Consider the following 15,898-nt stretch of genomic DNA (forward strand, 5'->3'; position numbering starts at 1 on the left):
TGTCTGGGGCTTTGCGCTGTAATCTCTTCCTCCTCTCCCTGCCATCGATTTTTGTTTCCTCGGCTCGAGTTGTGCCCAGCTGAGCATCGCAGAGGGGTTTTCCAGCCTCTGCATCCTCCTTGCCTGGACTTTGTATTCCCCTTTTCCACCCTAAAACCCCATTTTAGGGGAAAGGGGAGCTTGGAGGTGATGGAGAAGCCAAGCTGAAGGTGTTGGGACGGCTGAACACCGCGGGCCTCACCCGGCTGTGCCGCTGCCTCTGTGAAATTTGATTAGTGCGAGTCCCTCGTTAGCCTGGCTGGCACGGTACAAACCTCGTTAGAGCCCCGGGATCTTTAAGTGAGGTCCGGAAGGTGCTCCCACTTCTCCCCTTAATGAAGAGAAATAGTGGCGGAGGCGGCCGGAGGGAGCGCGCGGCGTGCGTGCGCCGGGATGGCAGCGGGGAGCGGAAGCCAGGGAGGAGGGCGAGGAGAGAGGGCTGTGTTAACACTGATTAATAATAAATAACCGCCATAATGAGCCCTAATTAATAATAGTACATGCTTAAGGAATTGATTCCCGGCGCATGGCAGAATGCCGTTACAAGTCCCTGGTGCTCCGGCTGACGGAGCTGGCGGCGCCGCCAGTGCAGCAAGCAACTGGGATCGCTGGAGGGTGCGGGATGCAGGGATGGGAGCGGGATGGGGATGGGGATCATCCCTCACCGCCACAGGAACAGCCCCAAAAAGGATGGGAAAAAGCCTAAGGAGCATGGCAACGCGTCCTGCTGCCTCCTAAACCCCTGCCCATCAGCAGCCAGCAGCGGTGCCACCGCCAGCGTGTCCAAGGCACGGCGGTCCCCAAAGGCTCAGATGTCACCGGGACGGGCTGCGGGAGCCACATTTATGGGAAGTCAGCTCCATCGGGAGCCACGTTTATGGGAAGTCAGAGCCAGGTGACAGCCGGGGAGAGAAGCCAGCAGAGCCAGGACCGAGCTCTGTGCTGCTTCGCCCTCTTCCTTGATCCGGCGTTCAGCTGCTGCACAAGCACGCTAGAGATTTTGTTTTATTTTATTTTTTTAACTTTAGTTTTAAGCAAACTTGTGCAGGAGCATCCCTGTGCCCTGCGTGAGCCCCGTGGGGCAGCTGAGCCCGCTGCTGCCCGCGGAGGGGAGGGTGGCTGCCCGTGACCTGGTTGTTTCCCAGCCCCTCCAATTCACGGCGTGATAGATAGATTGATACGGAGCTTTAATCAGTGTAATATATAAAGCACTTAATTTGCCTTATTAAAAGTCTGCACTTTGGATTTTCAGGATCCAGGAAATTAACTCAAGCACCTAACCATTTATTTGATTGAAAGAGATCATAAATAATTCATGCCTTTCCTTCGCCTCCAGTGGAAGACCTGCCGGGCGGCGGGGAAGGCGCTCCCAGCGCCGGCGCCTTTCAGCCCTGCTCGGGGACCTCCCGAGGCCCCTCTGTCACAGTGTCCCCGTGCCACTTGTCTCACCCCGTGCTCCCTGGAGCTGCCCTCTTGCACCAGCTTGGGGTGCAGAGCCCCATCCCCATTTGTCCTTTCCAGGGCTCCCTGTGCCCCTTGGAGCTGGGGGCTGCACACGGAGGTGCCAGGCACGGTGCGGCCAGCTCCCAGAGCAGTGGTGTGAGCGGCGCGTGGAGCCAGCTGCCTCCCCAAACCACCTCCTCTTCCCCTCCCCGTGAGCCCTTTAGGGGTGTGCGTGACGGGGAGGTCACAGCAGAGCTGTCACCCCCCGGGGGGCTCGTGCCCGTCCCCTTCTCACTGCCCCCGAATTCCCAGCTCCGGCCAGCAACGCGCCAGGAAAGCTGCACGCCGCGGGGCGGCCGGCTGGTGCGAGGTCCTGCTGCTTTTATTAGGAGGATAAATTGAATACGGGGCTGCTGCCGTGAGATAAGAGAGCACAGAGGAAACGGCTGAGGTGGGCAGGGGCAGGTAGGGCCTGTGACTCTCGCTGGGCCTCGATTTCTCTGCCAAGGGCACCCAGGGGCTGTGCGGGGCTGGAGGCGGCCGGCAGCGGGAGCAGATTGATCCGGGGCAGGGCAGGCTGTGGTGGGCCTCATCCTGGTCCTGCTGCACGGGACAGAGAGGAGCCAGCCACTAAAATCACCACGACAATAAAGCTGAGCATTTCATCTATAATTCAGAGGAGCTGGAAAGTGGCTTTATGCGAGATAAAACACGGCTGAGACAGTGGAAATTTATGCCGCTGTTTTTGCTGAGCTGGGACGTGGCGCGACCTTCGGAGAGGTGCTGTGCCCAGCCCCGGCACGGCGCCGGCTGACGGTGGGGGCAGCAGGATGGGGTGCTGAGCATGACCACGGCCCTGTCCCAGCGAGGACTGGGCGTGCTGACGTCCCCGTGGGTGCACAGAAACCTGCACCCGGGGGTGTTTGCAGGGGGAGGGCTGGAACGGTTGCACGGCGGGTGTGCAACATCCAGCAGGGTGCGCGGCCCTGGGGATGTGCATCGGGGAGCCGTCGTGGTGCGGGGTGGGGGTCCCTGGAGTGGGCGATATGGGGCGGGGAGGGGGTCCCTGGAGTGTGCAATATGGGAAGGGGGTCCCTGGAGCGTGCAATGCCACCTAGCTCTTATGGGGTGAGGTGTGCATCCCTGGAGTGTGCAATATGGGGTGGGGAGGGGGTCCCTGGAGCGTGCAATGCACCTAGATCTTGTGGGGTGGGGGTCCCTGGAGCGTGCAATGCCACCTAGCTCTTGTGGGGTGGGGTGTGCACCCCTGAGGCTGTTCTCCACCTGCCAGTCCTTACGGTGTGAGATGTGCACCCCCAGTTTGTGCGTGGCTAGCCAGCCCCCGCGGTGCAGGATGTGCACCCTCTGGGCTGTGCTTCGCCAGCCAGCCCCCACGGCGCGGGACGTGCACCCCTGGGACCACCCCTCGCCCCCCACCCCTGGCAGCACCCGCTGCTCATCCCTGGGCCGCGCATCACCGGCCAGCCCCCGAGCGCGCGGAGCCGGGGGGGTCCCGAGCTCCTGCCGGGGGAGCAGAGCAGGGTTTGGGGCCCGGTGCACCGGAGCAGGGCGCTCCCCCGGAGGCTGGGGAGGGGGCTGGCAAAGCCCCGGCGCCCAGCAGCGACCCCGGCCCCATCCTCTGCCCGTACCACGGGCGGACACTGCCCTCCAGCGGGCGCCTCCCGGCCGCAGCTGGCCAGATGCGCACGGCTATGGGGTTGGGGGGGGACACGCAGAGCTCCCCCGGCCCCCCCAGCCCCTGCCCCGGCTCTGCCCCCTCACTGCAGGTTCCTCTTCTTGGCGAACTTGAGGACCACGTTGTCGTACTCGGTGTCCCCGAGCCACTCCTTGCCCTGCGCCACGAAGGGTTGCCGGAGCGGGACGGCACGCTTGGGCACGGCGTAGTCGTCCCGCTGCGGGTTGTAGGGGTACTCGTGGCCCGAGGGCTCCTCCGGGGCCGCCTGCAGCCTCCACGCCTCCCCCTTCACCTCCTCGGGCTCGTCGTAGACGGTGTGGGCGCACAGACCCTCGGGCTCGTCGTAGATGTGCTCGGGCTTGGCGGCGGAGGAGCGGGGCAGCGGGGGCCGCGCGCCCGCCTCGTGGATGCTGTCGTAGAGCGGGTCCGGAGCCTCCTCGGGGCCGCGGAGGAGGCCGCCGAGCTGCCTGCCCATCAGGGACTTGGCGATGGTGTCGAAGGGCACGGCGTATTCGGATTCGGCCGCCGCTTTGGCCGGGGCGTCCTGCCTCCTGCCCTTCTCCGGCGCCTTGCCGGCGCCCGAGGGGGCGGCGCGGTGGAGGGAGTTGCAGGGCTGGGCGTAGAGGCACTTGGCGGTGCCGCCACCGCCGCCGCCGCCGTGGGGCTCGCCGCCGGGCTCCTCGTGGCCCTGCGTCCAGTTGGGCACTTTGGCTTGGGCGCGCGGCCGCGGGCCATCGTCCCCGGGGCCGCCCCACCGCGGCTCCTCGGCGCCCCGGCCCCGCTGCGCCTCGATGGCCGACTCGATCACCTGGAAGATCTCGTTGCCTTGCCGGGTCTCGAACTCGAAGTTGCCCTCGCCGGAGGCGCACCGCCGGCCGGCCTCGAAGGAGAAGGTCACCTGAAGAGGGACAGCGTCAGGTCCCCGTGACACCCCCACCACCGCCAGCCCGCCCTCCTGGCACCCCCCGTACCTTGTCCCGGCCGAAGCGCCGCAGGAAGCGGTAGGGCCAGCTGTAGAGGATTTCCCTGGTCTGGAGATCCCGCAGCTCCAGGGCTTCCTCCCCTGCTCGCAGGACGAACCGGCCCCAGAGGCGGCAGCGCTCGGAGGACTCGGTGGCCCTCACCATCACCTCGAACTCCTTCTCCAAGCCAGCTGGGCACAGAGGAGGGCGGCGTTTGCAGGGAGCAGAGCCCCGCAGCGCCCACCCCGAGCCGGCCCCGCGCTGGCCGAGCAGGGGGACGAAGCGGGGGGGGGGGAAGCGGTGTCCGGCCGATAAGGGCTTGAGCCCCGCGGGAGGAGCGCGATAGCGCGGCAAAACCCAACCAAACCGCAGCGCAGGAAGAGCGCACAGAGGCTATTTCTGCACCAGGCCTCCCACCACACCGCCTGCACGGTGCTGCGGGGGCGGCTGCTCGCCCACGAGGAGCAGCCCGGGTGCCGAAAGCTGCCCCCTCCCCGCGCCCAGACGCCCACCTTTGTCCCGGGAGCTGTACAAGGAGTTTTCCTCCATGGAGAACTCGCCGTCGGCGCCCAGCGAGCCCTGCTGCCCATCCTTCCCCGCTGCCTGCTCCTCCCTGCTCCTCTGCCCAAAAATAAAAAAGCAAGGGGTGACCCTCAGTTCCACCAGCCCTGCAGCAGCTCGGGGTTTCCCCCATGGATCTGGCATCTCCCAGCCCATGATTATCCCACCCAAAGGGTCTCCATCCCCATAGGATCTCCCACCCCATGGTTATCCCACCCATAGGGTTTCCCTCCCCATAGGGTCTCCCCCCCATAGGGTCTCACCCCTATAGGGTCTCCATCCCCATAGGATCTCCCACCCCATGGTTATCCCACCCATAGGGTTTCCCTCCCCATAGGGTCTCCCCCCCATAGGGTCTCACCCCTATAGGGTCTCCCTCCCCATAGGATCTCCCACCCCACGGTTATCCCACCCATAGGGTTTCCCTCCCCATAGGGTCTCCCCCCCATAGGGTCTCACCCCTATAGGGTCTCCCTCCCCATAGGATCTCCCACCCCACGGCTATCCCACCCATAGGCTCTCTCTCCCCATAGGGTCTCCCACCCCATGGTTATCCCACCCATAGGGTTTCCCTCCCCATAGGGTCTCCTCCCTATAGGGTCTCCCTCCCCATAGGGTCTCCCTCCCCATAGGATCTCCCACCCCATGGCTATCCCACCCATAGGGTCTCCCACCCCATAGGATCTCCCACCCCACGGTTATCCCACCCATAGGGTTTCCCTCCCCATAGGGTCTCCCCCCCATAGGGTCTCACCCCTATAGGGTCTCCCTCCCCATAGGATCTCCCACCCCACGGCTATCCCACCCATAGGCTCTCTCTCCCCATAGGGTCTCCCACCCCATGGTTATCCCACCCATAGGGTTTCCCTCCCCATAGGGTCTCCTCCCTATAGGGTCTCCCTCCCCATAGGGTCTCCCTCCCCATAGGATCTCCCACCCCATGGCTATCCCACCCATAGGGTCTCCCACCCCATAGGATCTCCCACCCCATGGCTATCCCACCCATAGGGTCTCCCACCCCATAGGATCTCCCACCCCACGGTTATCCCACCCATAGGGTTTCCCTCCCCATAGGATCTCCCACCCCACGGTTATCCCACCCATAGGGTCTCCCTCCCCATAGGGTCTCCCCCCCATAGGGTCTCCCACCCCACAGTTATCCCACCCGTAGGGTTTCCCTCCCCATAGGATCTCCCACCCCAAGGTTATCCCCCCCAAAGGGTCTCCCTCCCCATAGGATCTCCCACCCCACGGTTATCCCACCCATAGGATTTCCCTCCCCATAGGGTCTCCTCCCTATAGGGTCTCCCTCCCCATAGGGTCTCCCTCCCCATAGGATCTCCCACCCCATGGTTACCCCACCCCATAGGGTCTCCCACCCCAAGGTTATCCCACCCCGAAGGGTCTCCCTCCCCATAGGGTCTCCCCCCCATAGGGTCTCCCTCCTCATAGGGTCTCCCACCCCATAGGATCTCCCACCCCACGGTTATCCCACCCATAGGTTTTCCCTCCCCATAGGGTCTTCTCCCTATAGGGTCTCCCACCCCATAGGGTCTCCCACCCCACGGTTATCCCACCCATAGTGTCTCCCCCCCATAGGATCTCCCACCCCACAGTTATCCCACCCTGAAGGGTCTCCCTCCCCATAGGGTCTCCCTCCCCATAGGATCTCCCACCCCATGGTTACCCCACCCATAGGGTCTCCCACCCCATAGGGTCTCCCACCCCACGGTTATCCCACCCATAGGGTTTCCCTCCCCATAGGGTTTCCCTCCCCATAGGGTCTCCCACCCCATAGGGTCTCCCACCCCACGGTTATCCCACCCGTAGGGTTTCCCTCTTGCAGGGTCCCCCCCCTTCCTCCGAGGCTCCCCGGCCGCGCTCACCGGGAAGGCGAGCTCGCAGAGCCTCAGCACCCAGCCGGCCGTCTCGGAGCTCTCAGCAGCCAGCAGGTAGCGCTTGTCGGTGGTCTCCAGCAGGAAGGGGACGGTGTCCCTGGGGCAGCCGGCGTCGCCGCTCGCCTCCGCCACGTGCACGCAGTCGCTCAGCTTCACCAGCCGCCTGCCGCCCTCGCTCCTCCGCAGCTTGTCGGCCGCCGGCGGCGCCGAGCCCTCGAAGAGCTCCAGGCGGGCGGTGGAGCAGGAGCTTTCCCGGTATAAGACGCCCCAGAATTTCTTCCATTTCTGCCCCCCGCCCCGGGGGAGAAGCGGGGAAAGGAGGGAAAGCCCAGCGTTAGCCAGCGCTGCTTTCACCCATCCAGCTTTCGCCCCGTCGGGTTCCTGCGTTCCGTTTCTGCCCGCACAGGCTGGCCAAAGCGCCCAGCTGGGTCCTGGGGGGATTTAAACTGGGCAGGGTGGGGGGGGGGAAAGCGTTTCTGGCACCATGCGCAGCCAGCAGCCCGGGGGGAGGTGCGTGGCGTGCTGCAAAGAGGAACCGCTCAGCATCATCCTGTCTGGGGGGGGGGAACAAGGTGTGGGAGGCCCCCGGCCATGGCATCCCCCTGCCCTGGGGGATCTGTCCTACGCCTCCCCCCACCCCACAGCACCTGAGATCCATGCTGACAGCCCCCAGGGGACTTTCAGCTCCTCCTTTACCCCCCTGCCCCTGAAAACACCGAGCTCAGGAGCAATCCCTGGCCCACGCCCTCCGAGGAGGCAGAAGTTCAGCGCAAGCGTTTCGCAGCCTGGCTCCCGCAACGGTGGGGTGAGAGTGGAGGCAGAGGAAGTTTTGCACCGAAATCAGCGTCAGCTGCAAGGGGAACCTGCGGGGCCTGGCAGGCTTTGCCAGCACCATTTTCTGGGGCGTGTTTCTGGGCCCAAGCCCGGCCTCCCCTCTGCCTCTTCCCCATCCTCCGCGGGCTCTGCTCTCCCAGCCGCCCGGCGCGGTGGCTGCTGCCTTGCCGGCGATGTTATCTGCTCCCCTGCTCTGCTCTGCCTGCTCACAGCACCGCCAAGATGGTGGGGACGAAGGCACCACCACCGCCTCTCGCTCCAAATTTACCCCCTTTTTGCTCAGCACCCCCTGCTCCTGCCCCGTGTCCGGCACCACGAGGGACCCCGCGCGGGGGCTGCAGGGCTGCCGGCTCCCCGCAGAGACCTGGGTGCTCCGGGTGCTCGAGCACGGCCCTCGAGAGCAGGGTTTGGCTCTGCCTCTTCCCTCGCCGGGCGTAAACCCGGAGCCGCCCAGGAGAATCCTTCCCCTTCTTGCTCAAGAGCGGTGGCCACGGTTGCTAAGCCCCGGGCACTATCAGCCGGCCGAAGCAGTGACGCGCAGGGCGTTGCATCAGTTTGTGCCCGGCTTGCAGAGCTCCTGGGGGGGGCTGGTGTCCCTTTGCGCCGTGTCCCCGGCTCCTTGGATCCCCCCCAGCTCGTCCCCACAGCCCGTGGGGCCGAAGGATGCTCGGGGTTTGGCTTGGGGAAGGCTCCCGCATCCCCAAATTGCCTTCGCGGACCCCAAATCGCCCCCGGCAGCCCTTCCTCCCAGCCCCGGGGGGGCACGGCCAGCCTCCCCTTGCCCCAACCCCCCTGGTTCTCCGTGCCCTGCACGAGAGGAGCCCCCAAAAACCACACCACGAGGCCGCGCAACACCGACACCGGGGCGCCAGGGCGATGCCCCGCGACGCCCCCACCGCATCCTCACCTTCCCAAAAGTCTGCTGCAGCTGCAGGTAGAGCGCGCCCTGCTTCACCACCGCCTCCTCCATCCTCCAGCCAGGAGCATCCTCCCTCGCCCCCCTCGCCCACCCGGCTCCCCCGGCGCCCCTCCTGCGTGGGGCTGGCGGTTCCCCCCGTGCGCCCCTGCCCGCTCGCCGCCGCGCTCTGCGCCGCTGTGACGTGCGGTCGGCTGCTTCTGTTTCCTCCACATGCTCAGCTCGCGCTCCGGCTTCCTGTGCCGCCGATGTTACCATAAAGGGCAGCCGCCGGAGCAGCTCGGGGACGGCGCTGAGCACCCGCCCGGCCGCCGACGGTCCCACCGGCGTGGGGCGAGGGGTGGGAGCCTGCACCCCCCGGGGAAAGGGCGCACGTCCCGGCTGCGACGCGGTGCCGGCGGTCCTGCAGCTGCACGGCCCCGTGGGGAAAGGACGGGCTTGGAAATCGCACCCGTGACTCAGTTTTCCGATCTGTAAAATGGGCCTAAAAGCACCTCTGCGGGGTGCGGGGCGGCTGAGACTGGGCGCCGGCGGAGGGGATCGCTCTGGAGAGAGGCGCAGCGCGCAGGAAGCTCCTCTGCGCCTCCAAACTCAGGCCTTTTTCCCCCAAAAGCAGGCTGGTTTTTACACCTCTGCTGCAGCCAGGGTGGGAAGCGTTTCAGGTTTTGCGGGAAGCGTGTGCTCCCGCCAACCATCGGCTGCGGGGGCTCCCCGGCTGCCACCCCGCAGGCTGCCCGTGGGGTGCTGGGCTGCCCCCGGGCTGGCACCGCGGCCACTGCCGCTGGGGGCGTGCAGGGAATGAACCCCGCGGGGCGTGCAAAGCACTGGATCCCTCGGTGCACGCAGGGGATCCCTCCATGCATGCCAAGCACTGGATCCCTCGGTGCATACGTGTGATCCTTACATGCATGCAAAGCACTGGATCCTTTGGCACGTGCACGGGATCCCTCGGTACATGCAGGGCATGAACCCCTTGGTGCATGCAAAGCACTGGATCCCTCGGAGCATGCAAAGCATGGGATCCCTCGGTGCATGCAGGGGATCCCTTGGAGCATGCAAAGCACTGGATCCCTTGGTACATGCAGAGGATCCCTTCATGCATGCAAAGCACTGGATCCCTCGGTGCACACAGGGGACCCCCCAGTGCATGCAAAGCACTGGATCCCTCAGTGCATATGTGTGATCCTTACATGCATATCCCTCAGTGCATGCAGGGGATCCCTTGGAGCATGCAGAGCACTGGATCCCTTGGCATGTGCACGGGATCCCTTGGTGCATGCAAAGCACTGGATCCCTCGGTGCATACGTGTGATCCCTCCATGCATGCAGAGCACTTGATCCCTTGGTGCATGCATTGGATCCCTCGGAGCATGCAAAGCATGGGATCCCTCGGTGCATGCAGGGGTCCCCCCAGTGCATGCAAAGCACTGGATCCCTTGGTATGTGCATGGGATCCCTTGGTGCATGCAAAGCACTGGATCCCTCAGTGCATACATGTGATCCTTACATGCATGCAAAGCACTGGATCCCTCGGTGCATGAAGGGGACCCCCCAGTGCATGCAAAGCACTGGATCCCTCGGTGCATACATGTGATCCCTCCATGCATGCAGAGCACTGGATCCCTTGGTGCATGCATTGGATCCCTCGGTGCATGCAAAGCGCTGCCCCCCCCCCGCTGCCCGCCCCCCCGGTGCCTCCCGCCTCCTGCCGCCAGGGGGCGCCCGCGGCCGCCTCCGCCTCGGCGCGCGCCGGGCAGAGACTGGGGGGGCCGCGCTGGGGTCACTGGGAGCACTGGGAGCACTGGGAGCACTGGGGTGGGGCGGCGGGGCGGGGCCTGCGCTAACTGGGAGCGCCGGTGCTGGGCACTGGGAGCAGTGGGGGCACTGGTGCTGGGTTCTGGTACTGGGCCTGCAGGCAATGGGAGCAGTGGTGTGGGGCACTGGGAGCACTGGTGTTTGGCTCTGGGGGTACTGGGAGCACAGGTGTTGGGCCCTGCAGGCACTGGGAGCACTGGTGCTGTGCACTGGTAGTACTGGGAGCACTGGGAGCTATGGTACTGAGCTCTGCAGGCACTGGGAGACACTGGTGTTGGGCCCTGCAGGCACTGGAGGCACTGGGAGCACTGGTGTTGGGCTCTGGGGGCACTGAAGCTGTGCACTTGGGGCACTGGGAACACTGGGAGCACTGGTGTTGGGCCCTGCAGGCACTGGGAGGCACTGGGAGCACTGGCACTGAGCTCTGCAGACACTGGGAGCACTGGTGTTGGGCCCTGCAGGCACTGGGAGCGCTGGAGGCACTGGGAGAACTGGTCCTGGGCACTGGGAGCACTGGTACTGGGCTCTACATGTACTGGGAGTACTGGGAGCACTGGAGCAGTGCGCTGGTGGCCCTAGGAGCACTGGTGCTCTGCTCTGGGAGCACTGGTGCTGGGCACTGCAGGCACTGGGAGCACTGGTGTTGGGCCCTGCAGGCACTGGGAGCACTGGAGCTGTGCACTGGGAAGCACTGGGAGCACTGCAGGCACTGGGAGCACTGGTGGTGGGCACTGGGAACACTGGAGCTGTGCACTGGTGGCACTAGATGTACTGGGAGCTCTGGAGCTGTGCACTGGGAAGCACTGGGAGCGCTGGTATTGGGCCCTGCAGGCACTGGGAGCACTGGTGTTCAGCTCTGGGGACACTGGGGACACTGGAGCTGCGTACTGGTGGCACTGGGAGCACTGGCGTTGGGCCCTGCAGGCAGTGGGAGCACTGGCGTTCTGCTCTGGGGGCACTGGTGCTGGGCACCGGGAACACTGAAGCTATGTACTGGTGGCACTGGGAGCACTGATACTGGGCTTTGGGGACACTGGGAGCACTGATACTGGGCCTTGGTGACACTGGGAGCACTGGGGCTGCGCACTGGTTACACTGGTGGCACTGGCTCCCCTCAGGCCCCGTCACGGCGCGCAGGCCGCGTCCCCTTTAAGCCCCACCCCCCCCACACCTCAACCCCTCCCCGCGCCGCGCAGCGCCGTGACGTCACGCGGGGCGCAGCGGCAGCGGCGGCGGCAGCAGCGCGCGCGCCGGCTGGGGCGCGGCCGGGCGGCGCGCGCAGGCGCGGCGGGGCGGCGGGGCGGGGCGGCGCGCATGCGCAGCGGCTCCGGCGGCGCTTGGGGGAAGAAGGGGCAGGGGCGGGGGGGGGAGAGGCGGGCGCGCGGCGGGGCCCGGCGGAGGCGGGGGGAGCGGAGCATGAATGGCGCAAGATGGCGGACCATGTGCAGGTGAGGGGGGGCCCGCCCGGCCCCGGGGGGCCGCCCCGGCCCGCCCGGCCTCTCCTCCGGGCCTCGGAGCCTTCCCGGGGCGAGGCCTCGGCCGGCCGCGGGGTTGAAAGGGGGCCCGGGGGGGGCGGGGAAGGGGCGGCGGGGCGGTGGGGCCTAAGGGGGGGGGGGTAGGATCCCGTCAGGATCCCCTCAGCACACCCTCAGGATCCCGTCAGGATCTCCTCAGCACCTCCTCAACACCCCTGTCAGGATCCCCTCAACACCCCCCTCAGGATCCCGTCAGGATCCCCTCAGCACCCCCTCAAGATCCCCTCAGCACCCCCTCAGGATCCCCCTCAGCACCCCCCTCAGGATCCCCCTCAGCACCTCCTCAGCATCCCCCTCAGCACCCCCTCAGGATCCCCCTCAGCACCCCCCTCAGGATCCCCCTCAGCACCTCCTCAGCATCCCCCTCAGCACCCCCCTCAGGATCCCCTCAGCACCCCCTCAGGAGCTGCTTCCCCGCTGCTCAGCCCCGTGTGGGGGCGCTGGACACCAGGGTGAGGAGGGGGTCGCTGCGTTACCCCCCATATTTCCCCCCCAATCCTCCAAATTCCCCTCTTTCTCTTTAAAAACCCGCTCTCCTTTCACTAAAAAAAAAAAACAAAATTCGTCTCCCTGCCCTCAAAACCCTGCTGCAGGCCTGGGTAAAGCTGCCCTCGCCGCTCCGAAGCCCTGCCTGGCTCTTTGTTGAATATTGGGGTGAGAAAGTGGAAGTTTGGGCACCGCCATCGCTGGGTCACGGCTCCGGGGGTTAAAGTTTAACGACGGGGGCTCGGGAGATGTTTGGCTCCCAGGGAAAACTTGTTTGCAAGCAGGGGTCAGGCACCTGCAGCCTGGCACGGTGCCTGTGCGGGACGGGCGGAGGCGGAGGGATCGCTCGGCGTCGTGGCTGGGGGTGCTCTGAGCGCTTTTTATCCTCTTTTTCTTCTCCCCGCCGCAGGTAAAGGCAGCCAGCAGCAGCTCTGAAGAGCCCATATGTAGCTCCCGGCAGCAAGGAGAGCGCTAGGTTGGCTTCAGAACTGGCTCTGGATCGCTTTGTGGCAGGAGGACGCGGTGGTTTTGTCGATAGGTTAAATTTTTTGGGGGAGAGGTCTTTCCCTCACGTGAAACTCTGGTCGTCTTGGTGTTATTTGAGCGAAGTTGCGCAGGCCGTCAGGCATAATATTCATTTAACAGATCGGTTGTTGAGTTATCCAGCATCACCAGGAGATGTTGTCCCTCGGTGTGAATAACCGAGGGCTGGTTCTATGGCACGTGCTGTGGGATTTGGTCCTGTTTTAACAGGATCTGGGGCTTGCGGATAAATACGACAGAGTTTAGAAGGTTCCTACAGTCGTGCTGCTGCTCTGTGAGAGCTTTGGTTGGGTAGCGCGTGAAGTCTGGAGTTGTAGCTGTTTGCCAGCACCCGATGGGGCACAAAAACGATATTTGGGACTGGATCTGCGCTGGAGTCATTCGCAATACGGAGCGCTAGGGTGATGAACTTTTAGGGCTGTACCCAGGGAGAACATCGCGTTCTCGTAGGTCTTTAAAAACTGCAGATTATGCGAAGTCAGAGGGCCCACGCGTGGCGCTGGTGATACCGCGCGATGCCTTCCCGGTGAGCTCCTCTTCCAGGGGAGGCCGCTCGGTGTCTGGAACCGAAGTGGTGCTGGTGCAGGGGCCGCGAGAATCGGGCGATTTTGGGTGGCTGAGAGCTCCTCCAGCCTTGAAGTGAATTGCTGCACGCCGGCTTGTCCGTTTCTCCAAGAACTTACGCGACCTTTTTTTGAATGCATATTTCTGTCGGATCCGGGGCTTGCAAGCGTTGCCTAAACTTGTTCGCAGCAGAAGCAGAGGAAAGCACTGAGGACAGCAGGAGAACTAGCTTCGCGGGCGAATATGAATCCTGTTCCCCTTTTCCCCCTCTGCCTTGGAAACCGATTCGTTTCATCTTCCTTCTGCTTTTCTTTCCTCTTAGATGTTTTCCAGGCTGTTGCCCTAAAACGGGATGGGTTGCTGGGAGTGAATATTCCTGTGGGAGAGTGTTCGTTGTAGGGTGGCGATCGGTTCTGTGGCTTTGTGGGTCGGATGTTCCGTTCGTTTTGAATTTTTTTAAAAATACGTAGCTTTGTGCCACTTAAAAATCATCGTCGCTGCCATGTGGCGTGTTGCCTGCTCTTGGTAAGCTGACTCCAGGCTGAACTGAAAGGATTTTGGTGCCCGTGAGATGTAAAAGGACAGGTACTGAGGTGGGTGCTCAAATAGACAAGTAAGAAATCTGGTATCTTAAAGGAAATCACACCTTTTTTTTTTTTCCCTTCTTTACCTGATTTTAGGCTCAGGTCAGGGTGTTCCAAATCCCGGAGATTTTCACCGAGCTTTCCTTTTCTTTAACCAAGCTGACGGCGCTCTGCTCCCAGCTGGGAAACTTCTGTGCCGGGAGCAGCTCTGGGTGGGTGCAGGTGCTGTGCTGGGGCAGGCTGCCATCAGGAGCTCCCTTCCAGTTCCCTTCCAGCTGTAGCAGAAGGAGCTCTTTGGAAAACCTTAATTTGCCCCCAGAAGTGCTCAGGTAGGCGCTCCCGGGTCGCTTTCACCCTTGCCCTCTGGTGCCGTACACGAGTCAGGCACCCCACGTGTGAGCACGGGGGTGGATGTGAGGATTGGGGAGGTTTTCGATTTTCCTACCGGTGCTGGAGGGCTCAGCAAACGCCCTGCTGCTCCCGGTACTTTGTGAGGCCGCTTCCCGGGATGTTTCGCTCCATCCCTAATAGAACCTGCCTTTTTTTTCCTTGTGTTTCTGTGTTCTAAAGGACATTGTGTTGGCTCAAACACAAAATCTAATTTGGCTCTAGAAATCTATAACATTCGGCTTGCTCCGGAGGAAACCCTGGAGACTGAGATGCGTGTTTCCCATTTGATATCTCTGTAACCTTGCCCTCGCTTGGTAAAAGAGTCACGATTTAGCCTGCCGCCCAACTGCAAATTGCTCAGAATACTTTTTCAGTTGTTTTAGTTCAAGGTTTTACCTTCCGTGTGTGTCATTGGAGGCGCTGCAAGCTCTCGCGGAGGACTTGTATTTATCTCAGAATAGCCCAAGGGAGTGCTCCGGGCCTGGGGAGGGTAAAGGCACTGCTCGGACTAAAAATAGAGCTGGCAGCATTTCTTTTGCAAATTAGGCTCTTTTTTTTTTTTTTAACTATGCACTTCTTTAAGCCACGCTGCTGCTTGGATGCTCGGCGCTGGAGCCGCAGAGTGGGACTCCGGCTGGAACGTCGAGGCTTGCGGTAGCAGAAGCTCAGTCCCTCTTGGTCTCGGCAGCCAAGCTTTGAATAGAAAAGCACAAACCCTTTTCAGCTTTGGGGGCTCCACCAGCAGCAGTTCTTGTTGCCTGCTGGCTGGAGCGATTTTGGGAGGACTCCTCGGCGGCAGGTAAGGCTCCGCTCGCTCTCCCTCACCTCCAGCCGCCGGCGTTTTGAAGCAGCCCGCGTGGGAGCTGCCTTCTCGGTGGCTTTTCACGCTCATTAGCAGCCCGCCGAGAGGCAGGCTCGGGGTGAAACCCCTGCCTGGTGCAAATCTGTGAGAGCCTTCGTTGGATTCGGGGAGCTGCTGCTTTTTGTCGGGCTTCGTAGCATGGCCGGGGCTCCTCGGGCGCGTGCCCTGAGGGCAGGCTGCAGCGGCCCCGTCTCCTCTCCCTGCTCGAGCCACCCAGAAGATGTTCCGTGTTCCCTCTGATAGCCGGCGCTAATGCAATTAGGGGGGATTTGTTCGTTTTAATCATTTTAAGAGAACGCTGGCTGCTCTGTAGCTGAGGAACTTTGTTATTGTTAATAATGCCTCGTCGCCCGGGGCTGGGGGCAGTGCAGGTGGTTCTTCGGAGCCTGAAGGGCTAAAGCGGAGTTTAAGAACTTTCACTGCTTAAGATTGCTGGTGAAAATGTAAATTTGTCTTCCTGCTTCTCTCTCAGCTGTGGTTTCAAGCAGACATTTAGGAGCATGTGACGCTTTTCTGGTGATAGGGCTGTGCGACTTAGCTGCAAGGGGCTGATTTTTGGAAGAGTGACCGGCTCTGGTTGGTGTAAGCTGGAAATGTGGGGGCCAAACAGGTCTGTGTAAATCCTAAATGTGCCCAGCAAGCGCGGCATCGCGCCGCAGGCGTGAGATGCGTCCTGCCTTGACTTCCTTGGGGTCACGCAGAACAAACAAGCCGTTAAACGATAAGGTGTTGCTTGCGGCCTTCCTCGCAGCTCGGGCGCTTGGTGCGCG

At 63.1% G+C, this 15,898-nt stretch overlaps 2 protein-coding genes across 4 annotated transcripts in view; one reads left to right on the forward strand and one right to left on the reverse strand.

Moving 5' to 3' along the window:
- Window positions 1-1,212: 1,212 nt before the first annotated feature.
- DOK2 (docking protein 2) lies at window positions 1,213-9,994 on the reverse strand. 2 transcript variants are annotated; one of them, XR_014575466.1, is made up of 6 exons: window positions 8,341-9,994; window positions 6,588-6,884; window positions 4,653-4,761; window positions 4,150-4,331; window positions 2,678-4,076; window positions 1,213-2,596 (listed from the first exon to the last, which is right to left on the reverse strand). XR_014575466.1 is itself a non-coding variant. In XM_083811750.1 (5 exons), exons 1-5 carry the CDS (start codon window positions 8,605-8,607, stop codon window positions 3,261-3,263), a joined length of 1,671 nt encoding a protein of 556 aa, XP_083667876.1. In that variant the 5' UTR covers window positions 8,608-9,994; the 3' UTR covers window positions 1,213-3,260. The 2 variants fall into 2 exon arrangements, 1 of the variants encoding a protein (XP_083667876.1); XM_083811750.1 differs by having other exon boundaries at window positions 1,213-4,076.
- A 1,461-nt stretch (window positions 9,995-11,455) lies between these two features.
- Window positions 11,456-15,898, forward strand: part of XPO7 (exportin 7) — a 47,140-nt gene continuing 42,697 nt past the window's right edge. For both annotated transcript variants that reach the window (XM_083811583.1, XM_083811584.1), the window contains exon 1: window positions 11,456-11,612. In XM_083811583.1, the coding sequence (XP_083667709.1) occupies window positions 11,595-11,612 (18 nt within the window). In that variant the 5' untranslated portion in view covers window positions 11,456-11,594. The remainder of the gene's footprint in view (window positions 11,613-15,898) is intronic.

The sequence above is a fragment of the Anser anser genome (assembly GCF_964211835.1).
Source record: "Anser anser genome assembly, chromosome: 26".
NCBI lineage: Eukaryota > Metazoa > Chordata > Aves > Anseriformes > Anatidae > Anser > Anser anser.

Excerpts from the sequence above, each read along its gene's own strand:
- DOK2 (XM_083811750.1), bottom strand. The coding sequence starts at position 8,607 with ATGGTAACATCGGCGGCACAGGAAGCCGGAGCGCGAGCTGAGCATGTG. Across the intron at positions 6,885-8,340 it reads TGCAGCAGACTTTTGGGAAG|AAATGGAAGAAATTCTGGGG; the intron begins GTGAGGATGCGG and ends GGCGGGGGGCAG. Across the intron at positions 4,077-4,149 it reads GGCGCTTCGGCCGGGACAAG|GTGACCTTCTCCTTCGAGGC; the intron begins GTACGGGGGGTG and ends GTCCCTCTTCAG.